The sequence below is a fragment of the Anomaloglossus baeobatrachus genome, chromosome 4, assembly GCF_048569485.1.
Source record: "Anomaloglossus baeobatrachus isolate aAnoBae1 chromosome 4, aAnoBae1.hap1, whole genome shotgun sequence".
In the NCBI taxonomy this organism is placed as follows: domain Eukaryota; kingdom Metazoa; phylum Chordata; class Amphibia; order Anura; family Aromobatidae; genus Anomaloglossus; species Anomaloglossus baeobatrachus.
Genome location: NC_134356.1, coordinates 224,651,329 through 224,678,901, shown reverse-complemented (window position 1 = coordinate 224,678,901; position 27,573 = coordinate 224,651,329). Strand labels below are relative to the sequence as shown.

At 50.4% G+C, this 27,573-nt stretch overlaps 1 protein-coding gene across 2 annotated transcripts in view; it reads right to left on the bottom strand.

Moving 5' to 3' along the window:
• The window catches only part of UTP20 (UTP20 small subunit processome component), a 355,063-nt gene that overhangs the window by 301,541 nt on the left and 25,949 nt on the right, over window positions 1-27,573 (bottom strand). For both annotated transcript variants that reach the window (XM_075344692.1, XM_075344693.1), the window contains exons 4-6: window positions 20,456-20,588; window positions 18,843-19,031; window positions 12,088-12,169 (exon numbers count right to left, since the gene is read on the bottom strand). In XM_075344692.1, coding sequence (XP_075200807.1) covers window positions 12,088-12,169; window positions 18,843-19,031; window positions 20,456-20,588 — 404 coding nt within the window. The remainder of the gene's footprint in view (window positions 1-12,087; window positions 12,170-18,842; window positions 19,032-20,455; window positions 20,589-27,573) is intronic.

Here is a 27,573-nt window from a genome sequence, read left to right as displayed (position 1 = left end):
TGGGTGGGTAAAAGAATACCTCAATAAAAGGAGCCGAAAAACGGCCCCCTCTTACAGGTGGGCAACAGCCGCCTGGAGGACTCGCCTACCTAGACTGGCGTCTGCCGAAGCATAGGCATGCACTTGATAGTGCTTCGTGAAAGTGTGCAGACTAGACCACGTAGCTGCCTGACACACCTGCTGAGCCGTCGCCCGGTGCCACAAAGCCCAGGATGCACCTACGGCTCTGGTAGAATGGGCTTTCAACCCTGAAGGAAGTGGAAGCCCAGAAGAACAGTAGGACTCGAGAATCGGTTCCTTGATCCACCGAGCCAAGGTTGACTTGGAGGCCTGAGAGCCCTTACGCTGGCCAGCTACAAGGACAAAGAGTGCATCTGAACGGCGCAGGGGCGCCGTGCAAGACACGTAGAACCGGAGTGCTCTCACTAGATCCAAAGAGTGCAAATCCTTTTCACACTGTTGAATTGGATTAGGGCAAAAGGAAGGCAAGGAGATATCCTGATTTAGATGAAAAGGGGATACCACCTTAGGGAGAAATTCCGGGACAGGACGCAGAACCACCTTATCCTGGTGGAAAACCAGGAAGGGGGCTTTGCATGACAGCGCTGCAAGCTCGACACTCTCCGAAGTGATGTGACTGCCACCAGGAAGGCCACCTTCTGAGAAAGACGGGAGAGAGAGACATCTCGCAGCGGCTCAAAAGGCGGCTTTTGAAGAGCCGTCAGAACCCTGTTAAGATCCCAAGGTTCCAACGGACGTTTGTAAGGTGGGACCATGTGGCAAACCCCCTGCAGGAATGTGCGGACCTGCGGAAGCCTGGCTAGACGCTTTTGAAAAAACACACGGAGAGTGCCGACACTTGGCCCTTGAGAGAGCCGAGGGACAAACCTTTGTCCATTCCAGATTGTAGGAATGAAAGAAATGTGGGTAAAGCAAACGGCCAATTTAAGGCCGCGGCCGACAAGCAGGCACGGTCGGCGCGGAGGTCCGCCGAAAAGATAACGGACAGAACCACCGCGGCTTCCGGGGGGAAGGTGCGACCCCTGTACAGTCCCCACATGAGGATACAGAGTAACTTCAAGTTGCAGGGCCCGGTCCCTGGGGATGAATAATCTCCAGTCCGGCAGGTTCCACCAGGGGCTGCGGATGGAGCACGGTCCCAGCACATGGATGACCGCATAGGATCCCACTTCTCCCAGAGCCGCATAAGGGATGGTGAAGGAGACGGCATGTGGCTCCAGCCTCCGTACCCGCAATGGGTACCTCAACCTTAACAACACCGCCGACTTAGTGGGGTGAGAAGGGAACATGCCGGGGACCCCATTGGGGACCTCTTTTCTTCCATCCGACATAACTATGTATGAGAATGCATGAGTGGATGTGTGCCTCCTTCCACACAAAGCATAAAACTGAGGAGCCCGTGATCCACGGGAGGGTGTATAGGCAGAGGGGAGGGGTTACACTTTTTTAAAAGTGTAATACTTTGTGTGGCCTCCGGAGGCAGAAGCTATACACCCAATTGTCTGGGTCTACCAATGGAGCGACAAAGAAAGTAATATAAAAAGTGATTCTAAAAATCTTCATCTACTTTCATGTTAAAGTAGCAAGAACTAGTTTAGGTAGAAACTTTGATTTAAATCACCGATTTAAATCAAGCCTTGCTGACTAGTGATTTAAATCAAATCCACCCTGCGCAGGAACGACGAACATCTCCTTACCTGCGTCTACCGTCAATGCGGAAGGAAGGAGGTGGGCGGGATGTTAGGTCCTGCTCATCTCCACCCCTCCGCTTCTATTGGCCGGACGCTTAGTGACGTCGTGGTGGCGTCGCTGTGACGCCGAGCGCACCTCCCCCTTGAAGGAGGGATTGTTCGGCCGTCACAGCGACGTCGCTAAAATGCAGAGAACCTGCTGGAGATACAGTGTCCCTCATAACATTTATACAAGATGAACTATCAAATATATAAAGTGCTACAGTGCAAGTAAAAGTCATCAGTACAAATTCATCAGATTACATAGCCTATGCAGAGAACTGCTTATGTATCTTATATGCAGGAGGCATAAAAGCCTGTCCTAAAGGAGGTCAAAGACATCACAAGATGATAAATACCTTTTAGATAGAAATAAAAAGGAATCACTGGCGCCGCGTTCGTGCCCAGGGTACGAAAATTACCCCCCAACCCACTGACGCGTGTTTCGCCTGGAGGGGGCAAGTGCACCCCAACTCACAGCTTCATCAGGGAGGGAAGAATTCTTTAGTTATAGACATTGTACTAAAAGTTTTGTTTATAAGTGGGAAGGATGCCAAATGACAGAGAAAAATGTATAAAGCACCACTCCTGGGTTTCTTTTTTTTATTGCACCGCTGGAGTGGTGCTTTAAGGCTAGAGTCACACTTGCGAGTGCTTCTCGTGTAACTCGTGCGAGTCTCTCATTGAATCATCCGGCACGGACTCGCACTCTCCTGACAGGAGCGGATCGGTTGCATGTATGTCTATGCAGCTGAGATGCTCCTGGACTGAGAGTGTGAGTCCATGCCGGGTGATTCAATGAGAGACTCGCGCGAGTTACACACGAGGCACTCGCAAGTGTGACTCTGGCCTAAATCTAAGTCCCCTAACCCCGGTCGTATACTCATTTTCCGCCATGTTCATCTGTTATTACAGCAGCTACTATTGGGCTCCGGTGATTTGTGACCTGCCAGCAGGTCCAGTGTTTCAATGAGTGAGCCGGAGGTCACAACTCAAAACAAGTTTATGAGACCCTCATTTTGGCTCTCATAGGCTTGCATTGGTAGCTTGTGACATAACGGACTTTCACACAGATACAAGATGGCACCCGTGGACCACTACGGCGCCAAAAAAACATGAGAATGCCAAAAGACAAGTATAATACAGGAGTAAGGGGACTTAGATTTAAAGCGCCACTCAAGCGCTGAACAAAATAAAAACAAAAAAATGCTTGAGTGGTGCTTAAAGAATAACTTCAGGGATTTAATGTTTGATAATATTTTTTATAGAACATTATAAAATATGTAGATATAATTCAACTTCATTTTCTTGACTCTTTAAAGGGAACCTGTCAGGTGCAATATGCACTCAGGACCACGAGCAGTTCTGGGTGTATATTGCTAATCCCTGCCTAACCGTCCCTGTATACACTAGCATAGATAAAGAGATCTTTAGAAAAAGTGTTTCTAAAGATTCTTTATAATATGCTAATGAGCGCAGGGACTAGTCGTGAGGGCGTTACTTACCCCGACAACTGCCCTCTTAGCATGTTACTACACCCACAGGGGCATGCTAACATGCTATTCAATGCAGCATCTCGAGCAGTGATGCACGTACCTGTGCCCACGGTGAATGCTGAGCTGAATGTCCCGCACTTCCGGTCATGCGCAGTAGACCTGTCTAAAGCAAGGATGCGTACACCTGGCTTTATACTGCGCATGACCGGAAGTGAGGGGCATTCAACTCAGCATTCACCGTGGGCACAGGTACGCCCATCACTGCTCGAGACGCTGCTTTGAATAGCATGCCCCTGTGGGTGTAGTAACATGCTAAGAAGGCGGCTAGTTGGGGGAAGTAACGTCCAGGGGACTAGTCGCTGGCCTCATTAGCATATTATATCTTTTGTTGGAACATGATCTTATTTATAAAGAAAAAAAAAAAAAAATATTGCATTCCATTTGCACCCATGTTACTCTATAGGGCCCCTCCCATGATCGATTTTTTTTCTCAGCCCTAATCGGACAGAGAAAATAATTGCAGCGTGCTGCGGGTGGAATCCAATTAGTTTTCACTCACACCCATACTAGTCTATGGGTGCGAGAGGAACATTGCATTGCACTCACATTACACCCGTGTCAGGTTTCCAGGTTTTCCAGTTCTCTTTTGAATGAGCTTGCCCTCGGTTAACATGGAGTTTACTGTTCTGTTGCCCTACTTCCTGTCCAGCTGCTTAAAAGGCCGCCTCTAAGCCTAGTCCAGTGCCTGAGTATACTGCTTGCTGTGTGCTCCTGCTTTGCTGCTGCTAATCCTGATTGCCTTTGGATCCTCCTAAAGACTACCGACCGACCGACTCTGGACCTTACCCGGTTTCTCAAAGCTGTGCCCGGATTCCGTCTGCCATCTTCGGTCAGCACTCTGCCCGGTTCTCTCTGGTTTGTAACCACTCTGGACAATCATCCCGTACGGACACTCCTGGACTTTTACCGCTTGCCCCTTGTGTCCCGGCTGCGGCGCATTTAGGCCTTCCGGGGTGATTGCCGGACAGTCCCTGTATAGGGGTTCGCTCTGGTGGTCTCCCTGGGGGAGTCCGGTGCGTGGCCCCGGGAATTCCCTTCGCTCCGTTTCGGAAAGGTATTTTGTGTATTTGTACTGCTGTGTTTTCCGTTGTGTATCTACCGTGGTTACACATAATAAAATATCTTGTACCAAGAACTCGTCTCGGATTGTCATTGCCCTACGCTATCGAAATCCTCAGAACATATATAAGTATTACATTATACTCAGGCCATAGGAGGATTTCGCTGGGGCAATGACTGAGACACGAGTAGATCAGCTCTTCTCCATGATTAACTCCCTGCAGCAGGAGATGGAGGCGGTGCAGAATAAACTTAGAGATGTGGAGGCACAGCTGGGCCATGATCACCAGGCACTGGGGCCGGCTATACAGGATTTGCAAGTCAGAGTGGAGGCTCAGGAAGCCGTCCCCACTACGTCCGTATCAGCTGCCGGTATGCCTAGGTTACCCCCATTCCGTTTCAATGGGGATCGTAGTCAGTTCCGTGGATTTGTTAACCAATGTATACTGTTTTTCGATGTACATTCTGATTATTACCGTTCTGATCGGTCAAAGGTGTTATGTATCATCATGTTATTAACCTCACGAGCACTGGCTTGGGCTAATCCCATGATAGAGAATCGGGACATCCGTTTGAATCACCTGGATGACTTTCTGAACGCAATGGCGCAAATGTTTGATGATCCGAATCGCCGTGCTACCGCTGAAGCGGCTCTCCTTTCCTTACGTCAGGGAAAGCGTTCTGTCGTTGAATACGCCACTGAGTTCAAGAGGTTAGTGGTAGACACCGATTGGGGAAACAATGCCTTATTGTCTGTTTTCAGAAAAGGTTTGTCCGGTACCATCAAGGACGAGTTAGCCCGTTCCGAATCTCCAGGGGATTTTGAACTGTTTCTCCAGCACTGTGTGCGCATTGATACCCGTTTGACGGAACGTAGACAGGAAAAATGGGCAGCTGTAAACCGTGTAAACAATATTGCGTTTCCTTCCAGAGAACCCGCTCTCAGGACGCCACGGGAGGCCGAGGACGTACCTATGCAAGTGGACTCTCTGCAAAAACGAGAGACCAACGAACGTCGTGAACACCGGCTCCGTGAGCGTTTGTGCTTCTATTGCGGTCAATCGGACCATTTCTTGATCGACTGCCCGAAACGTCCCAATCGCCCAAATAAGGTATTGGCAGCCATGGCAGAGTGTGACAACACGGACGCAGAGTCCGAAATCTCTGAGGCAAGTGGACACTTGGATGCGGTATTTCCCTTGACGGTAATGTCCACCTCACCGAAGGACTCAGAGGGGAAATACACCCATTGCTCACTCCCCATTCAGATCCGTTGGGAGGGACAGCTAATACCTACCTCTGCAATGATAGACTCTGGGGCAGGGGGAAATTTCATGGACTCTTCCTTTGCCAGGAAACACGGTATCCGGACTCAGCAAAGATCCTCGCCGGTTACCATGGAGACGGTAGACGGATCCCCGTTAATCTCTGGACCAGTGGATCGGGAAACAGTACCGCTCGAATGCGTGATGAAGCCAGGTCAGCAGGGGACCCTTGTTTTCATGATAATTTCTTCTCATTTTCCGATTATTCTAGGTATTCCGTGGCTACGGTCTACAAATCCCGTCATCGATTGGGAGACTAAAGAAATATCCTTCCCACCGCAGAGTGGTCCGACCCTTTGTCCAACTGTTCCGGTTCCAGTAACATCTAATACGGAGGGCACTGTACAGGTACCTGTTTTACCCCCGGTTTACCGTGACTTCGCTGATATATGCGACAAAAGAAAAGCTGATTGGCTTCCCCCGCATAGACCGTATGATTGCCCCATAGACTTACTCCCAGGGGCGGAGATTCCGTTTGGTCATGTCTACCCGTTGGCGGCACCTGAGCTAGCAGCACTAAAAGAGTATATTGATGAAAGCCTAGCCAAGGGATTTATTCGTCCGTCTACCTCACCCGCAGGGGCACCCATCTTTTTCGTGAAAAAGAAGGAGGGGACTCTGAGACCCTGTATTGACTACCGGGAACTGAATAAGATAACCATCCGGAACCGGTATCCGTTACCGTTGATTCCTGAGCTATTGGAGAGGGTCCAACAGGCAAAAATATTCACCAAATTAGACCTCCGTGGGGCATATAATCTGCTTCGTATACGTCCCGGAGACGAGTGGAAGACCGCGTTCCGATGTCGGTACGGACATTTTGAGTACCTAGTGATGCCTTTTGGACTTTGTAATGCTCCCGCGGCATTTCAACATCTGGTTAACGATATTTTTAGGGATATCATGGACCAATTCATGGTGATCTATCTGGACGATATCCTAATCTTTTCTGATTCTCTACAGGAACACCAGGAGCACGTTAAGACCGTACTTACCCGTCTGAGGGAAAACCACCTGTACATTAAACTGGAGAAATGCGAGTTCCACTGCTCACAAATACAATTCTTAGGGTACGTCATCTCTCCTCAGGGACTGAACATGGAATCTAGCAAGATACAAGCCATTCTAGACTGGCCGGAACCGGGAAACATCAAAGAGGTACAACGCTTTGTCGGTTTTGCCAACTTTTACCGACGCTTTATCCGTAACTTTTCAGAGATCGTTCGTCCCATCACTCTGTTAACCAAGAAAGGACAGAAGTTTGTGTGGTCCGCCCAGGCCCAGGAAGCATTCCATCGTCTCAAGGTATGTTTTACCTCAGCGCCAATATTGGTACATCCGAATCCCGCTCTTCCCTTTATCGTGGAGGTCGACGCTTCCGACTATGCATTAGGGGCCATTCTTTCTCAAAGGACCGGGGACAAGAGTCTCTTGCATCCGTGTGCCTTCTTTTCCCGCCGGTTGTCCCCTGCAGAAAGGAACTATGACATTGCGGACAAAGAATTATTGGCGATTATTTCCGCTTTCAAGGAATGGAGACACCACTTACAGGGAGCCGCGCAGCAAGTGATAGTACTCACAGATCATCGTAACCTGGAATTTCTTAAGTCTGCCAGGTGCCTGTCTCCACGGCAAGCCCGTTGGAGCCTATTTCTTAACCAATTCAATTTTATCGTTACATACCGTCCAGGTTCACGTAATGGGAAAGCCGATGCCTTGTCCCGAATCCACGCCGTGGACTCCGTGCCTGGAACCCCGTCTCAGACCGTGTTATCGGATGCCAATTTCGTTGGAGTAATCCAGGACCAGGACTTGTGGAAGGACATCAAGCTGGCCTATGATGGTGACGTATTTCTTGCTGCCCCCCCGAAGGATGTAACGCTTGTTCTTCGGAATGGTGTGTGGTTGAGAGAGTGACGCATTTATGTCCCGGAGGCCGTAAGACTTCGGGTTCTCAAATTGGTCCACGACTCCGTGTTGGCTGGTCATAGGGGGGTACTGAAGACGCAGGAATTTCTGAGCCGTTTTTTCTGGTGGCCTACCTGTTTAAAGGATGTGAAGGACTATGTCCACTCATGTGTGGTGTGTGCCCGGTGCAAGGTCCCTCGTGTGGCTCCTACGGGACTCCTCCAACCGTTACCCGTGCCATCTCGCCCTTGGGGGTCTATCTCCATGGATTTTATTGTGGAGTTGCCAGTCTCAGGCGGGCACAATACCATTTTAGTGGTGGTGGATCGATTGACTAAAGCTGCTCACTTTATTCCGTGTACCGGTCTTCCCTCAGCCGCGGAGACAGTGGATTTGGTTATCCAGAACGTATTCCGATTGCATGGGGTACCAGACGAAATCATCTCTGACCGGGGCGTGCAGTTCACGTCTAGATTCTGGAAGGGGTTTTGTACGGCACTCCAGATTGATGTCTGTTTGTCTTCTGCATACCATCCTCAGACAAATGGGCAGACCGAACGGACGAATCAAACCCTGGAACAATACCTTCGATGTTATGTCAGCCATCTCCAAGACGATTGGTTGAAGATGCTTCCGTTGGCGGAGTTCTCCTATAACAACACTCAGAGCAGCTCCACTAAGGTAACGCCCTTTTTCGCTAACCTGGGTTACCATCCGACTGTTTTGCCTAGGTCACCGGTTGCGGTTTCGGTGCCAGCGGTGGAGGACAGATTGACGGAACTACGACAAAATCTGGAGGTTCTAAAGGACACTGTGGCTACGGCCCAGGAGCGTTACAAGAGGTCGGCAGACACTCACCGGAAACCGGCACCCATGTACAAGGTAGGGGACTCTGTATGGTTATCCACCAAAAACCTGAGATTGGGTGTTCCTTCGCAGAAGCTGGGACAAAAATTCATCGGTCCGTTTAAGATCACCGGGATCGTGAGCCCTGTGGCCTGTCGGCTACGGTTACCGCACCATCTAAAGGTACACCCGGTCTTTCATGTGTCTCTCCTCAAACCCGTTTCCCCTAATACGTTTCATGGTCGTGTTGTGCCTCCTCCTCCACCTGTGATGGTCGACGGCGAGGAGCAGTTCGTGGTTGAGGACATTATTGACTCCCGGCTCCATCGTCGTCGGCTTCAGTATCTGGTCCGTTGGCAGGGGTACGCCCCCGAGGACGATTCCTGGGAACCGGTGGGGAACATTCGGGCACCCCGAAAACTTGCTCAGTTTCATCGACGGTACCCGGACAAACCTGGCCCTGATCCGTCCTGAGGCCGTCTCTGGGGGGGGGGAGTAATGTCAGGTTTCCAGGTTTTCCAGTTCTCTTTTGAATGAGCTTGCCCTCGGTTAACATGGAGTTTACTGTTCTGTTGCCCTACTTCCTGTCCAGCTGCTTAAAAGGCCGCCTCTAAGCCTAGTCCAGTGCCTGAGTATACTGCTTGCTGTGTGCTCCTGCTTTGCTGCTGCTAATCCTGATTGCCTTTGGATCCTCCTAAAGACTACCGACCGACCGACCGACTCTGGACCTTACCCGGTTTCTCAAAGCTGTGCCCGGATTCCGTCTGCCATCTTCGGTCAGCACTCTGCCCGGTTCTCTCTGGTTTGTAACCACTCTGGACAATCATCCCGTACGGACACTCCTGGACTTTTACCGCTTGCCCCTTGTGTCCCGGCTGCGGCGCATTTAGGCCTTCCGGGGTGATTGCCGGACAGTCCCTGTATAGGGGTTCGCTCTGGTGGTCTCCCTGGGGGAGTCCGGTGCGTGGCCCCGGGAATTCCCTTCGCTCCGTTTCGGAAAGGTATTTTGTGTATTTGTACTGCTGTGTTTTCCGTTGTGTATCTACCGTGGTTACACATTATAAAATAGCTTGTACCAAGAACTCGTCTCTGATTGTCATTGCCCTACGCTATCGAAATCCTCAGAACATATATAAGTATTACAACCCGAGTGCAGTGCGATATACACATCAGCCGGCAAATGAGCCGATAGGGGAGATAAATCCCTCCCTCTCCACCTCAGCGCCCACCCTCCCCACCACAGCTGTGCTCTGATCACAGGATCGCATCACTGTGGCTTGACAGTTGCATGACACTCGCCTTACATTCCAGCAGAGCGGGAACCGAGGGTCATGTGATTCATTCGCATTAATGTCTGTGTGGCCCCAGCCTTACAATGTAAGAGATTACAGTTCAACCTCCCTGACTATATACTTATAACATATACATATATATATTTATACACACACACACTTCTAACATATACATATACACACATATACATATATATACACACATATATATATATATACACACATACTTATAACCTACTATATTTTTATATTTTTATATATATATATATATATATATATATATATATATATATATATATATATATATATATATATATATATATATATATATATATATATATATAGCAGAGTCTAAAAGACTCAGTTGGGTTAGAAGTGAGGGAAAAGGGGGCAATCAGCAGGATTACTGTTAAGGCTCGTTCAATCAAGCATAATTTCTGTCTGAGTGCTGTCCATAAAAACCAAATTGCATTTATTTAATGGGGCAGTGTAGTCGATTTTTATCATGGACCAAACAAAATTGCAACATGCACTAGTTTTCTCTAAATCTGATGCCAATCGCTCGTTCAAGTCAAATGTTCGCATAAAGAAAAGAAAAACAAATGAAAAAAATCAGAGCCACAATCTAGCATTTGGATACGTTCTAATTGTGTAAGATAGGAAACTAAATGATATCCAGCCATGTAACTGCTGCTCTAAAACACACATGCTTGGCATCATCTGAACCAAATAAGTTATAATCCATGCCCTTATCATACTGGTCATCAACAAACTGTTTGCAGGCTTTCTTCTGCATCATCTTTAGAAGAATCTTCCTTCTGGGATGACAGCCATGCAGACCAACTTGATGCAATGTATGGTCTAAGCAAGCTGACATACCAAACCAAGCGCTGCCTGGATGCGTTTCTATGGATACTCCGAATGTGGTGATGCTTTCTAATCACGGCGCACACTTCAGATACGTCATGAGATTTTCCCCTCCCTACAGTTCAGCTGAATGCTGGGTACTCCTGACAGTGACGTCAGGTGCCGGAGGGGAATGATTATCCCTCCTACTCGTGCAGTGCTTACCTAAACAGACACATTATTTAGCCACGCAGCAATGTGCGGGTCTTTTGGGCTGCTCTTTGACTACAGAACCCGTGTCTACCCTCTTTCTCCCCAGAACTAATAGTTCACTCCCCTGAAGAGTTGCCCAGTACTGGAAACAATACGCATTGTTTGGGTTACATTGGGACAGGACTACACTTGGGTTCTGTCCTTGTCAAGATGAAAGACCACACATGGGGCAACACAGGGAATTTATTAGGGCCAGTGTCGCCATTCTCTCTTCCATCTAAAGTTTTGGATGGCTCTTTTTCATCAGAAGAAAAAGACTGAACCATTTTTTATTTTTATTTTTTACACTGTTATGGAATTGCAATTAGTAGGCAATTTTTTATTTTTTAATGATATTAAACATTAGGTTTTCTGTAGACTATATAAGCACTTCTGCCATTTACTACTCATTTCGCAATATAACAGCACAAGATATAAAAATATACCGTATTTTTAAGATGCACTTTTCCTCCCAAAAATGTTGAAGGAAAATGAGGGGTGCGTCTTATAATCTGAATGTAGCTTACCGGTAGGTGGTGGACAGGGGTAACAGGGGGCAGGGGCAATGCTGCGGGTGCTGTGCTGGGCTGCGGGCAGTGAGAGCTTCAAATAATGGAGCATGAAGTAGGCGCATGCGCAGATGGAGCCCTCAGCTCAAGATTTCATCTTCGCACATGCCATCTCCAACTAACTGATTTTCAGGCAGCGGACTTAAGGAAAATGGCACGCGGAGGTGGCGTGTGCGCAGATGTGTTCTCGGCTTGTCATTGAGCCGATAGCTCAATCTGTGCACGTGATAACTCCAGGCACTATTTCTTTGAAGCCCGTACCACTGAGTTTCTGGGACACCCGCGCACCGCCCAGAGCATCACCCTTGTCCACCACCGCCCCTGCTTTCTGTGACCCCACTCCACCATAGCTACCGCCCCCTCCACCCCCATCCCCCCCCCCCCCCAAGACTCCAGCAGATTATAAGATGGACTCCTTTTTTTGGGGTGTGTCTTAGAAACCAAAAAATATGGTATATTGACAGCAGGGAGTAAAGTTCTAAAAAGCGATCTGTAGCCTACTCTCAATCCATGGACTAACAGACATCTCCTGCATACCACACAACAAATGTCCTTTACTAAAGCAGCACCTAGAGTGAGGAAATTGCGAAGGTCTGGAACACAAGGAAACAAGGAAACCCAGCTCTTGATATGCCGAGCAGCATTGTAGTATAGAATGCACCAAAAACAGATCTGGCTCTTACCTTCCGCATCAAAAATGAAAAGCTCTCTGCTGCAAAATTCCGGATGTGCTCTTTCTGATGAGCCAACAGTGCACTGTACAAACTAAGAGAAAAGAAGAGGTGTCAACATTTCTACACTTTCCTCAACATTCTCATCACTACACAGGTGTACTTTTCTGATATATTAAATGTAAGGCTAGTTTCACACTCGCGTTGAACGGCATCCATTGCATTGCGTTGTGTGACGGATGTTACGGATGCGTTGCATATAATGGCACAACGGATGCAACGGATCATACAAAACAACGGAAAGCTTTTTTTTTTTTTTTTTTTTCTTCTTTACAGTTTTACCCGCAGCAGACTATTGTGAACGATCAGCTGATCACCCGGCGGCCGGGCGCTCAGCTGATCGCTCTCAATAGCCGGCGGCCGGGCGCTCAGCTGATCGCTCTCAATAGCCGGCGGCCGGCTGCTCAGCTGAGCGCTCTCAATAGCCGGCGGCCGGCTGCTCAGCTGAGCGCTCTCAATAGCCGGCGGCCGGCTGCTCAGCTGAGCGCTCTCAATAGCCGGCTGCTCAGCTGAGCGCTCTCAATAGCCGGCTGCTCAGCTGAGCGCTCTCAATAGCCGGCTGCTCAGCTGAGCGCTCTCAATAGCCGGCTGCTCAGCTGAGCGCTCTCACATGCCGGCTGCTCAGCTGAGCGCTCTCACATGCCGGCTGCTCAGCTGAGCGCTCTCACATGCCGGCTGCTCAGCTGAGCGCTCTCACATGCCGGCTGCTCAGCTGAGCGCTCTCACATGCCGGCTGCTCAGCTGAGCGCTCTCACATGCCGGCTGCTCAGCTGAGCGCTCTCACATGCCGGCTGCTCAGCTGAGCGCTCTCACATGCCGGCTGCTCAGCTGAGCGCTCTCACATGCCGGCTGCTCAGCTGAGCGCTCTCACATGCCGGCTGCTCAGCTGAGCGCTCTCACATGCCGGCTGCTCAGCTGAGCGCTCTCACATGCCGGCTGCTCAGCTGAGCGCTCTCACATGCCGGCTGCTCAGCTGAGCGCGCTCACATGCCGGCTGCTCAGCTGAGCGCGCTCACATGCCGGCTGCTCAGCTGAGAGCTCTCACATGCCGGCTGCTCAGCTGAGAGCTCTCACATGCCGGCTGCTCAGCTGAAGACAAAATAAAGTTTCCGTGATTAAAAAAAAAAAAAAAAAAAAAAAAAAGAAAGAAAGATGCGCATGCGCAGTGAAAGAAGGGAATTTTGTTTACTTACCGTAAATTCCTTTTCTTCTAGCTCTAATTGGGAGACCCAGACAATTGGGTGTATAGGCTATGCCTCCGGAGGTCGCACAAAGTATTACACTCAAAAGTGTTAAGCCCCTCCCCTTCTGCCTATACACCCCCCGTGCTCCCACGGGCTCCTCAGTTTTGGTGCAAAAGCAAGAAGGAGGAAAAAGAATTATAAACTGGTTTAAAGTAACTGCAATCCGAAGGAATATCGGAGAACTGAAACCATTCAACATGAACAACATGTGTACACAAAAAAACAGGGGCGGGTGCTGGGTCTCCCAATTAGAGCTAGAAGAAAAGGAATTTACGGTAAGTAAACAAAATTCCCTTCTTCTTTGTCGCTCTATTGGGAGACCCAGACAATTGGGACGTCCAAAAGCAGTCCCTGGGTGGGTAAAATAATACCTCGTAAGAGAGCCGTAAAACGGCCTCTTCCTACAGGTGGGCAACCGCCGCCTGAAGGACTCGTCTACCTAGGCTGGCATCCGCCGAAGCATAGGTATGCACCTGATAGTGCTTCGTGAAAGTGTGCAGGCTCGACCAGGTAGCCGCCTGACACACCTGCTGAGCCGTAGCCTGGTGCCTCAAAGCCCAGGATGCGCCCACAGCTCTGGTAGAATGGGCCTTCAGCCCTGATAGAACCGGAAGCCCAGCCGAACGGTAAGCTTCGATAATTGGCTCCTTGATCCACCGAGCCAGGGTTGATTTGGAAGCCTGTGACCCTTTACGCTGGCCAGCGACAAGGACAAAGAGTGCATCCGAGCGGCGCAGGGGCGCCGTACGAGAAATGTAGAGTCTGAGTGCTCTCACCAGATCTAACAAGTGCAAATCCTTTTCACATTGGTGAACTGGATGAGGATAAAAAGAAGGTAAGGAGATATCCTGATTGAGATGAAAGGGGGATACCACCTTAGGGAGAAATTCCGGAACCGGACGCCGAACCACCTTGTCCTGGTGAAACACCAGGAAGGGAGCTTTGCATGACAGTGCAGCTAGCTCAGACACTCTGCGAAGTGAAGTGACTGCTACTAGAAAAACCACTTTCTGCGAAAGGCGTGAGAGAGAAATATCCCTCATTGGCTCAAATGGTGGTTTCTGAAGAACCATCAGCACCCTGTTCAGATCCCAGGGTTCTAACGGCCGCTTGTAAGGAGGGACGATGTGACAAACCCCCTGCAGGAACGTGCGTACCTGTGGAAGTCTGGCTAGGCGCTTCTGGAAAAACACAGAGAGCGCTGAGACTTGTCCCTTAAGGGAGCCGAGCGACAAACCCTTTTCCAGTCCAGATTGAAGGAAGGACAGAAAAGTGGGCAAGGCAAAAGGCCAGGGAGAAAAACCCTGAGCAGAGCACCACGACAGGAAAATTTTCCACGTCCTGTGGTAGATCTTGGCGGACGTTGGTTTCCTAGCTTCTCTCATAGTGGCAATGACGTCTTGAGATAACCCTGAGGACGCTAGGATCCAGGACTCAATGGCCACACAGTCAGGTTGAGGGCCGCAGAATTCAGATAGAAAAACGGCCCTTGAGATAGCAAGTCTGGTCGGTCTGGTAGTGCCCACGGTTGGCCGACCGTGAGATGCCACAGATCCGGGTACCACGACCGCCTCGGCCAGTCTGGAGCGACGAGGATGACGCGGCGGCAGTCGGCCCTGATCTTGCGTAACACTCTGGGGAACAGTGCCAGCGGAGGAAACACATAAGGGAGCTGAAACTGCGACCAATCCTGAACTAAGGCGTCTGCCGCCAGAGCTCTGGGATCAATCGGTACGTGGAGATAAGCATCTTTGATATCGATCGATGCAAGGAAATCTCCCTGGGACATTGAGGCGATGACGGAGCGGAGGGATTCCATCCGGAACCACCTGGTCTTTACGTGTTTGTTGAGAAGTTTCAGGTCCAGGACAGGTCGGAAAGACCCGTCCTTCTTTGGGACCACAAACAAGTTGGAGTAAAAACCGTGGCCCTGTTGCTGAAGAGGAACAGGGACCACCACTCCTTCTGCCTTCAGAATGCCCAGCGCCTGTAGAAGAGCCTCGGCTCGTTCGGGAGGCGGGGATGACCTGAAGAATCGAGTCGGGGGACGAGAGGTGAACTCTATCTTGTAACCGTGAGACAGAATGTCTCTCACCCAACGGTCTTTTACCCGTGGCAGCCAGGTGTCGCAAAAGCGGGAGAGCCTGCCACCGACCGAGGATGCGGAGTGAGGATGCCGAAAGTCATGAGGAAGCCGCTTTGGTAGCGGCACCTCCGGTGGTCTGTTTAGGACGTGACTTAGACCGCCATGCATCAGAGTTCCTTTGATCTTTCTGAGGCCTTTTGGACGAGGAGAATTGGGACCTGCCCGCGCCCCGAAAGGACCGAAACCTCGACTGCCCCTTCCTCTGTTGGGGTATGTTCGGTTTGGGCTGGGGTAAGGATGTATCCTTTCCCTTGGATTGTTTGATGATTTCATCCAAACGCTCGCCAAACAATCGTTCGCCAGAAATTGGCAAACTGGTTAAGCGCTTTTTGGAAACAGAATCTGCCTTCCATTCCCGTAGCCACAAGGCCCTGCGGAGTACCACCGAATTGGCGGCTGCAACCGCCGTACGGCTCGCAGAGTCCAGGATAGCATTAATAGCGTAAGACGCAAATGCCGACGTCTGAGTGGTTATGGACGCCACCTGTGGCGCGGACGTGCGTGTGGCTGCGTCAATTTGCGCTTGACCTGCTGAGATAGCTTGTAGCGCCCATACGGCTGCGAATGCTGGGGCAAAAGAAGCGCCGATAGCTTCATAGATGGATTTCAACCAGAGCTCCATCTGCCTGTCAGTGGCATCTTTGAGTGAAGCCCCATCTTCCACTGCAAGTATGGATCTAGCTGCCAGTCTGGAGATTGGAGGATCCACTTTGGGACACTGAGTCCAACCCTTGACCACGTCAGGGGGAAAGGGATAACGTGCATCCTTAAGGCGCTTAGAAAAACGCTTATCTGGACAAGCATGGTGATTCTGGACTGCCTCTCTGAAATCAGAGTGGTCCAGAAACATACTCGGTGTACGCTTGGGAAACCTGAAACGGAATTTCTCCTGCTGGGAAGCCGACTCCTCCGCCGGAGGAGCTGAGGGAGAAATATCCAACATACGATTGATGGACACAATAAGGTCGTTCACTATGGCGTCCCCGTCCGGAGTATCAAGATTGAGAGCAGCCTCAGGATCAGAATCCTGATCAGCTACTTCCGCGTCATCAACCAGCGATTCCCCTCGCTGAGACCCTGAACAATATGATGATGTCGAGGGAAAATCTAAGCGAGCTCGCTTAGTCGGTCTGGGGCTGGGGTCTGTGTCAGAACCCTCAGCTTGGGATCCATGAGATACCCCGGGAGGACATTGTTGGTCCAGCTGAGTTGGGCCAGGGAACAAAGAATCAACAGAGTCCCTGTGCTGAGATACCGGTCTGGACTGCAAGGCTTCCAGTATCTTAGCCATAGTCTCAGAGAGTTTTGCAAACTCCGTCCCTGTCACCTGAACAGTGTTAGCAGGTGGCTCCCCCTGGGCCCCCCCTAGCAGAGGCTCTGGCTGAGTAAGTGCCACAGGGGCCGAACAGTGCCTACAATGAGGGTCAGTGGAACCTGCCGGTAGCGGGGTCGTACATGCGGCGCAGGCAACATAATAAGCCTGTGTTTTGGCACCCCTGCCTTTTGTGGGCGCCATGCTATTATCTTCCCTGAGCAACACAATAGGGTATATAGCCAGAAATCAACTGTGCACTATACGGTGTAAAATAAACATATAATGTTACACTACTGCACAATGGGGCTAGCACCACAGGTGCTGCTTACCACCCGCTTAAAGCGGTTGTGAGGCCACCAGAGTCCCTGCCTGGGTCTCCCAGATTTTGTCCCCCTCTGCAGCGTCCGAGGAGCTGACAGGAATGCGTCCTGTGGAGAGGAGAGAGCAGTGGGCGTGACCCAGAAAGAGCGGGAACTGGTGCCTGCACTGTGCACAGTGAGGGGAGTGGAGTATGCAAAGCATGCTCCAGCCCTCAGTGCTGCTCGTTCTGTGCAGCGTCCCGCCCTTCCCCTGCCTGTCAGGGCTGTGGGCGGGAGGAAAGGAAACTAGGCCGCAAAAAGCCGGGGACTCTAGTAATAAACGCGGCCGCCGTAAAAGCGCGGCCGGCGTGGAAGTCCCCGGCGCACTACAAGTCCCAGCCGCGCCGCAGTTGGCAGCGGCGGTCAGTGCGGCAGTCCCTATACATAAACACACTCAGCAACGCTGAGTGTGTAATGGCACATATTAACCCGGTCAGCGCCGCGGTCCCCGGTGCACTAGCACACCCAGCAAAGCTGGAGTGTTGCTGTGCGCGGTCCCCACGGGGACACAGCGTACCTCCAAGTAGCAGGGCCATGTCTCTGAACGATACCCGGCTCCTATCCAGCAGGCTCCACAGGAGTTGTGGATGAAGCACGGTCTCCTGTGCCTGGAGACCGATAGGATCCCACTTCCACCAGAGCCCTGAGGGGGATGGGGAAGGAAAACAGCATGTGGGCTCCAGCCTCCGTACCTGCAATGGATACCTCAACCTTACAACACCGCCGACAAGAGTGGGGTGAGAAGGGAGCATGCTGCGGGCCCTATATGGGCCCACTTTTCTTCCATCCGACATGGTCAGCAGCTGCTGCTGACCAATCTGTGGAGCTGTGCGTGCGTGTCTGACCTCCTTCGCACAAAGCAAAAAACTGAGGAGCCCGTGGGAGCACGGGGGGTGTATAGGCAGAAGGGGAGGGGCTTAACACTTTTGAGTGTAATACTTTGTGCGGCCTCCGGAGGCATAGCCTATACACCCAATTGTCTGGGTCTCCCAATAGAGCGACAAAGAAAATAGGATTCTGCCGCTCAAAAAACGTTACATGCTGCGTTCCTTCCGCTGGCGGAAGCAACGCAGTGTCGGCCAGCAGAAGCAACGCAGGTACTTTTGGCACAATCCGTCATCCATACAAGTCCATGGGAAACAGCGGAATCCGTTAATGGATTCCGCTGTTTTCCAAAAGGGCGGATTGTGTCTGAAGGTAATTAACGCAAGTGTGAAAGTACCCATACTCAATAAGACCTCAGACATGGAAGGAGACCGATCATAAGCTGCCCAAAGAGTTCTGTGCCATCAAGAACTGCATTGGCAACTCTACTCTCCAACCCGCTCTCTGTCTCAGCAAACCTGACAAAGTCTGTAGAGAGACCACAATGATAGTGGCACCAAGTCACTTTTCTAATTATAAAAAAAAATAAATTTCTTAAACCAGATCATTGCAGATATAGTTCTTGCCATTATTGTATACCCAAATTCTTTTTTCTCCCCAGAAACTACAGACTGGATGAAGCAAGGAGTAGTGTCAAAAGCAAGAAATGATGGGTTAAAATGCATTAGAAAAAAAAAGCAATTCCACAATGTTAATTAATAAATTAGCTATTACGTTGCGCTACATTACCTAAAGTGGCAGTAGTCTTTGGTACATACCTGTAGATTACTGGCATGTCCTTCACCATCATTCTCCACAGGTACTTGTACAGGTAAGACAAGGATGTAAACGCCCATTCTATTTGTTCAGTATCCTTTGTATCAAGCAAGGAAGAAACCACTTTAAAGAAATCTTGAAAATGAGGGTAGAAATCAGCCTGAAGATCTCGAGCCAGCTGGACCACCAGACTAGATGGGAGGAGAAACATTACAATGAAGCTGCATAGTCTGAGCATACAACATAGGTACAGGATTGGGAGGAGAGGACTTGAGCGCACAATGCAACGATTTCTATTAACAGCAATATATAATTACCACAAAGGGGCACATTTTCAGGTGATTGGGGAGAGAATAAAGTTGTGCAGAAGGATGTATAGCAAATCAGCGGATTATAATCACACTTTCAAACTGAATGAAGTGATCCCTATAAAATAAAGAACTGGTATTCACCAGTCCAAAGTTCAACTATCCAGTTCCACTACCAGAAGGTGATAGAATGACGACCATCCATCAGGCACTGGACCCTGCAGCCTATCAGGGACCTCTGTGGTCAGGTGACTGTATGGTTGTGATGTCATCACTCCTGGTCCCAGAGAGGAGCCATTGGATTAGTGGGCGCTCAGCTGGTAACTCTCTCTTATAACTAATCTTTCCCTTCGGCAGTTTAGAAACGGTAGTAAGGAACCCTTTAACGCCAACAATTGCTTTAAAACAAACTAAGGCCAGGCCACACATTTCAATAAGTGGCACAGGTCTAGTGTCAGACAGCGCTTGCGATCGCCCGATATCATTATGCTAGGCTGCACCAGCCACATTTTGCCCACCAGAGACGTTACTGTGGGTACATGCCCATACAGAGTCCAGTTCATCTCTAGCTCAGTGGCTCTTCGTTCTTCCGCAGATATAAAAAGGTAATGAGCAGAGGCCCCGCTCTATATTTCCTCATTTAGTAGCTTCATCTGATTCAGAACAAGCAAAAAAGGAACTGACTGACCCAGACAGGTCTATAAACATATAGCTGCTGTTAGATAATAGCAATTAGCAGTAGCTCATATGGGCCTTAGAGGGAACCTGTCACAGGATTTCATACCCCAAACTTAATATGTGCAGGTAGCTCTAACAAAAGCCAGGTCCAGCATGACCTTTACATCACCAGTCTGTTCATCAGTTACTGAGAATCGGGATTTTAATCAATATCCAACTTACACTGTAGACCTGAAGCCTCTGTCACTCCAGTTCTATTCCCTAAATATGCCGACGCCTACTTGACTGGCGGCTCCATTGCCTGACATCACACAGCACATAGGCTGTCAGTCAAGCAAGAAGAGGCAGCGCTGGGTGGGGAGTAGAGCTGGAGCGACAAAGGTTTCAGATCTACAGCCTAGTTTGCCTATCAATTAAAACTCTAATTTCTCAATAACAAAGGAAATAACTGGTCATGTAAAGATATTGCTGGACTTGTCTTTGAAAAAGCTACATGCACATATAAATAGTTTAGGGTGTGAAATCCTGCTGACAAGTTCCCTTTAAGGGAGCAGTGCCATGTCAATTTTACATATAGAACAAGATTGGATCCCACAGTTATAGAATATGTTGTTATGACCTGTACATACTCAAGCAGAGGCTGGTAGGCAAGGCTATTCTTCACTTGTAGGTGCGTCTTCAAACTTTGCACTATGGCATTCTGGTGGTAAACGAGCAGGTGGAATGACTGGCATTTGCTGCACACTTCCCTGTAGAATGTGACTGAACAACAACAAAAAAAATTAGTCTTTCAGCTTATCCCTTCACAATACTAAGACAGATGGAAAGGAGCCTTTCTATATAATGCAGGCCTGTGGAGAAGGGAAGAAAGTCAACATAAGCAAATTACAGCATACTCATCCAGCTTAACCCCTGCCGACATGGAGATTTTCACGAGACAAAAGATTTGAATTTTGTACTTTTGAATTTGACAATTACCATAATTTTACCAAAGTGCTGTAAAATGAATGAAAAGAAAAAAAAAGTAAAAAAAAGTGGTAAAATTATGCAAAAAGCAGCAATTTCTTTGTGCGGTAAAATTCATCCAACCATATTCCATGATTGGTAATTGCAAACATTTTCTAAGTGACAGAGGGAAAAAGAAAAATTGGAAACTTAAAAAAAAAAAAAAAAAAAAAAAAACACACCATTTTCCAACACCTGCCTGGTTTTTAACGTATGAACAGAAAAAGTTATCGTTACCATTTTGGGGTAGATACTACTGTGTTGACTGTTTATTATCGCACTTTTTTGCCACGTTGCAGAAATGACATCCCGCAATTCTAGTGTTGATTTCTTTTTTCCTAGTCATTCACCAATTGGGTTAATTAATTTTATCTTTTGATAGGATGTACTTTTTTGGATTTAAGAGTTACCAAACATGTTTGTTTTTTTTAAAGTTGAAAAAGAGGGTCGGGATTTTAAAAAGAGAATTTTGTTTACTTACCGTAAATTCTTTTTCTTAGGCTAAGTTCACATTTCCGTTGTTTTGTATCAATCACATGCGTCGCTTGACGCATGTGACTGATGCGCTGTTCAACGCTGTACAACGGATGACAAAGAACAGAATTCTTTGTCGGATTCCGTTGTGTGCGGGGGGCGGAGTTCGGGGGGGGGGGGCGAGCGGGGCCATGGCACTGAGGACGTGCGAGTGAGTGAGTGAGTGAGTGAGTGAGTGTGTGTGTGTATATATACACATGCTGAATGCGGGAGGGGGCGGAGCCGAGCAGGTCAGTGGCAGTGCTGCGGTCTGCATGGCTGGGGACAGGTGAGTGTATGTGTGAGTGAGTGTGTGTGCATGTATGTATGTTTGTGTGTGCACATGCAAAGTGCGGGAGCGGGCGGAGCCGAGCGGGGGGCGGGGCCAGGCGCTGAGGATGTCAGTGGCAGTGCTTGTTTGCATGGCTGGGGACAGGTGTGTGTGTGTGTGTGTGTATACACACATGTGCAGGAGGGGGCGGGGCCGAGCGGGGAAGTGTCGGCCTCCCTGCACACGTAACCAGACTAAATATCGGGTAGCAAAGCACCCGATGTTTACCTTGGTTACCCGATATTTACCTTGGTTACGGGCCTACTCCGCTAAGCGCTGGCTCCTTGCACCGTAACCAGGGTAAATATCGGGTAACCAACCAAAGCTGGTGACGTGTGCAGGGAGCAAGAGAGCATGCGCAGCGAAATCCGACGGATCTCGCTGCTCAAAAAACGTTACATGCTGCGTTCCTCCCGCCCGGCGGTCAGTCGTTCCACGACTGATCAGTTGGGCGGAGGGTGCAACGCAGCATCATCAGTCACAATCCGCTGCTCATACAAGTCTATGGGAGCAACGGAATCCGCTAAACGGATTCCGTTGTTTACAAGAGCAGCGGATTGTGACTGATACATTTTAGCGGAAATGTGAACTTAGCCTTATAGTTCCGTATTGGGAGACCCAGACATTGGGTGTATAGCTTCTGCCTCCGGAGGACACACAAAGTACTACACTCAAAAGTGTAGCTCCTCCCTCTGAGCTTATACACCCCCTGGAGAACCAGATCTAGCCAGTTTAGTGCAAAAGCTGAAGGAGAATAGCCACCCACAAGTAAAAACAGAGCAAGAACCGGAACAACCGGAGCCTCTGTCTACGACAACAGCCGGTGATAACACGCGGAACAAGAAACTGCCAACAGGCAACAGGGAGGGTGCTGGGTCTCCCAATACGGAACTATAAGAAAAAGAATTTACGGTAAGTAAACAAAATTCTCTTTTTCTTTATCGTTCCTATGGGAGACCCAGACATTGGGACGTCTCAAAGCAGTCTATGGGTGGGAATAAACAGAAAAACTGAGAAGTAGGCGGAGCCTAACTTCACAAGTGGGCGACAGCCGCCTGAAGGATGCGTCTGCCCAAGCTCACATCTGCCGAAGCATGAGCATGCACTTGGTAGTGCTTTGAAAAGGTATGCAGGCTAGTCCAAGTGGCAGACTGACAGACTTGCTGAGCCGTAGCCTGGTGCCTGAAAGCCCAAGAGGCACCGACAGCTCTGGTCGAGTGTGCCTTGATCCGCGGCGGGGGAGGCACCTGAGAACCCAGGTAGGCATCCGAAATGGTCGACCTAATCCAACGGGCTAAGGTCGACTTAGAAGCAGAGAAGCCCTTACGCCGACCTGTGGTTAGCACAAAAAGAGAGGTGCACCGCCTAAGAGCAGCGGTGCGAGACACATAGATCCGGAGCGCCCGCACCAGATCCAGAGTATGCAACGCTTTTTCAAAGCGATGAACAGGAGTCGGACAAAAGGAAGGTAGGGTAATGTCCTGGTTAAGGTGGAAAGGAGAAACCACCTTAGGGAGAAAGTCCGGAGTTGGACGGAGAACCACCTTGTCTTGATGAAAAACCAAAAAAGGTGACTCCGAAGAGAGCGCAGCTAAATCAGAGACTCTCCTGAGGGAAGTTATGGCCACTAGAAAGACCACTTTCTGTGAAAGACGAAACAAAGAAACCTCCCTAAGAGGTTCAAAGGGTGGTTTCTGCAAAGCCGTGAGAACCAAATTGAGGTCCCAGGGATGCAAGGGCCGCCGGTAAGGCAGAGTGATGTGAGACGCACCTTGCATGAAGGTGCGGACCTGAGCCAGCCGGGCGATACGCCGCTGGAACAGCACTGACAGAGCCGAGACTTGTCCCTTGAGAGAGTTGAGGGACAGTCCCAGCTGCAGACCGGACTGTAGAAAAGACAGAAGGGTCGGCAAGGAAAAAGGCCAAGGAGAATGGCCAGAAGAGCGACACCAGGACAGGAAAATTTTCCAAGTCCTGTGATAGATCTTGGCAGAGGAAGACTTCCGAGCCCGAGTCATAGTGGAGATGACTTCAGGAGGGATACCAGAAGTCGTCAAGATCCAGGACTCAAGAGCCACGCCGTCAATCTGAGAGCCGCAGAATTCTGGCGGAAAAAATGGACCTTGTGAGAGAAGGTCTGGACGGTCCGGAAGATGCCACGGAACCTCTACGGACAGATGGAGCAGGTCTGGGTACCAAGCTCGCCTGGGCCAGTCCAGGGAAATGAGAATGACTCGACGGCCCTCCATTCTGATCTTGCGCAGAACTCTGGGCAAGAGAGCTAGAGGGGGAAACACGTAGGACAGACGAAACTGGGACCAGTCTTGAACCAGAGCGTCCGCGGCGAAGGCCTGAGGATCATGGGAGCGAGCCACGTAAACCGGAACCTTGTTGTTGTGACGGGATGCCATTAGGTCCACTTCCGGAGTGCCCCACTTGCGGCAGATTGACTGAAACACTGCCGGATGCAGGGACCACTCGCCACTGTCCACGGTTTGACGGCTGAGATAATCTGCTTCCCAGTTTTCCACGCCTGGGATGTGGACTGCGGATATGGTGGACTTGGAGTCCTCCGTCCATTGAAGGATGCGTTGTACCTCCAACATTGCCAGGCGGCTGCGTGTCCCGTCTTGGTGATTGATGTAGGCAACCGCTGTCGCGTCTGCTGACTGGACTCGGATGTGCTTGCCCGCCAACAGGTGGTGAAAGGCTAGGAGAGCTAGAAGCACAGCTCTGGTTTCCAGCACATTGATCGAGAGGGCTGACTCGGAAGGAGTCCAAGTGCCCTGCACTCGGTGGTGGAGACATACCGCTCCCCAGCCGGATAGACTGGCATCCGTGGTGAGAATCACCCAGGACGGAGTCAGGAAGGAGCGCCCCTGAGACAGAGAGAGAGGCCGAAGCCACCACTGAAGAGAGCTCCTGGTCTGTGGCGACAGAGCCACTAACCTGTGCAAGGAGGAAGGCCGCTTGTCCCAACAGCGGAGAATGTCCAGCTGCAGTGAACGCAGATGGAACTGGGCAAAGGGAACAGCCTCCATTGACGCCACCATCTGACCCAGCACCTGCATCAGGTGCCTGATGGAATAACGGCGGGGCCTCAGCAGAGAGCGCACCGCCAGTTGGAGGGACTGCTGTTTGACTAAGGGCAACTTCACAAGTGCCGGCAGAGTCTAGAACTGCATCCCTAGGTACGTGAGACACTGAGTCGGAGTCAGAGTGGATTTGAGAAGATTGACAATCCACCCGAATTGGGCTAGAGTGGCAAGAGTGAGCGAGACACTCCGCTGACAGTCTGCGCTGGATGAAGCCTTGACTAGAAGGTCGTCCAGGTAAGGAATCACTGCCAACCCCTGTAGGTGCAGAACCGCAACCACTGCTGCCATTACCTTGGTGAATACTCGAGGGGCCGTGGCTAACCCGAAGGGGAGAGCCACGAATTGGAAATGTTCCTCTCCGATTGCAAAACGTAGCCAACGCTGGTGTGAAACTGCAATTGGCACATGCAGATAGGCATCTCTGATGTCGATGGATGCCAGGAAATCGCCTTGGGTCATTGAGGCAATGACTGAGCGCAGAGACTCCATGCGAAAATGCCGCACCTGAACATGCTTGTTGAGAAGCTTGAGATCCAGGATGGGCCGGAAGGAACCGTCCTTTTTGGGGACTAGGAAGAGATTTGAGTAGAAACCTCTGAACCGTTCCCGGGCGGGAACCGGTACAATTACTCCGTTGGCCTGCAGGGATGCCACGGCCTGAGAGAAGGCGGCGGCCTTGGAGCAGGGGGGAGTTGACAGAAAAAATCTGTTTGGCGGGCTGGAAGAGAATTCTATCCTGTAGCCGTGGGAGAGGATATCCCGCACCCACTGATCGGAGACGTGTTGAAACCACACGTCGCCAAAGTGGGAGAGCCTGCCACCGACTAAGGACGTTGCTGGCGCGGACAGATAGTCAAGAGGAGGCTGCCTTAGTGGCAGCAGCTCCTGCGGTCTTCTGTGGACGCGCTTTTGTGCGCCAGCTGGATTTTTGGTCCTTGGCAGTGTTACTGTACGAGGCCGAGGGCTTAGAGGACGACCAGTTGGAGGAACGAAAGGAACGAAACCTCGACTGATTCCTACCCTGGACAGGTTTCCTGGTTTTGGTTTGTGGCATGGAAGTACTCTTCCCGCCAGTAGCCTCCTTAATAATTTCATCCAGCTGTTCACCGAACAGCCTGGATCCAGCAAAAGGGAGTCCAGCAAGGAACTTCTTTGAGGAAGCATCTGCCTTCCACTCTCGAAGCCACAGGATCCTGCGGATAGCGAGGGAATTAGCCAAAGCCACCGCAGTGCGGTGAGAAGCCTCTAGCATGGCAGACATGGCATAAGATGAAAAAGCTTAAGCCTGAGAAGTCAAGGCAACCATCTCGGGAATAGATTCCCTGGTGAGGGAATGCATCTCCTCCAAAGAAGCAGAGATGGCTTTGAGAGCCCACACTGCTGCAAAGGTTGGGGAGAACGAGGACCCTGCCGCCTCATATACAGATTTGGCCAGAAGGTCGACCTGGCGGTCAGTGGAATCCTTAAGAGAGGTGCCATCAGCCACTGATACAACGGTCCGGGCTGAGAGTCTAGACACCGGGGGGTCTACCTTTGGTGAATGAGCCCACTCCTTGACCACCTCAGGTGGAAAGGGAAAACGGTCATCAGAACCGCGCTTTGGGAAGCGTTTGTCAGGACAAGCCCTAGGCTTGGTCACAGCGGCCTGAAAACTGGAGTGGTTAAAGAACACACTCTTTGACCTCTTAGGTGAGATAAACTGTTGCTTTTCTGCCAGAGAGGGTTGCTCCTCTGATACTGGCGGATGGAGATCCAGTACAGAATTAATGGACGCAATCAAATCACTGACATCTGAGTCGGTTTCGGACAGATCAATGGGGCACATGGAGTTAGCCTCCGAGCCCCCTGTAAAGGCATCCTCCTCATCCCGCGAGTCAGCTCCTGAATCAGAGCCGCGGGACGAGGAAGGAGAGGGAGCCCTGCGTCTCCTCTTGGGAGGACGGGGTCTGGGACCAGAAGATGAATCCTCTGTGAGCTCCGCTGAGAGAGCCCTAGCAGCAGAGGCACCCTGTGAAGGAGGCTGATGCATGTTCAGCAAAGTCCTGGACAGCTGTCCCATGGAGTCGGCAAAAGACTGGGAGATAGACCTGGTTAAGGATTCTACCCAAGCCGGGGGTTCAGCCACAGGAGCCGGAGCAGCCAGAGAGACCCCTGGGGGTACGATTCCAGGCTGAGGCATCGTCAGGTTAGGGCAGGCATCACAATGGGGATTGGTGCTCTATTCAGGCAGTAGGAGCTTACATGCAGTGCATACTGAATACAGCTTTGGAGCCTTGCTCCTCGTGTGAGACATGCTGCTGGAGTGGGGGCTCTGCCAGAATGACCCCCAGAGAGTATATACAGAAGGTCCACAACCGGAGGTTGTGGCTTACCAGACCACCGGAGCGGTTTGTGTGCCCTCCAGATCCCAAAGCCCGGACTCCCAAGCACCTCAGCAAGACCAGTGGTGATCGCAGGGAAAAACGCTGCCACCGGAGTGAAGAGAGGGGGCGGGACTCACTCTGAGAGCGGGATCTGGAGGGCCAAAGAGACTCACAGGGGAGGAGACATGTACTCAGTGAGGAGTGTCTCTCCCCCTTGTAGAACGGCCGCTTGCCCTCTGCATGAATGACATGCGAGGGCAGTGAAACCGAAAGTAGGCCTCCGGCGAAGCCGGGGCCTAAATTTGAGTGGTGCGGCCGGCGCGCAGGCACCATCGGCGCGGTTCTCAGGCGACAGCCAGAGAACCCGCCAGAAATGTCATAAAAATCACTCAGCACACTCTCCCACAACAATAAAGTACAAGGGACCCCCATATATA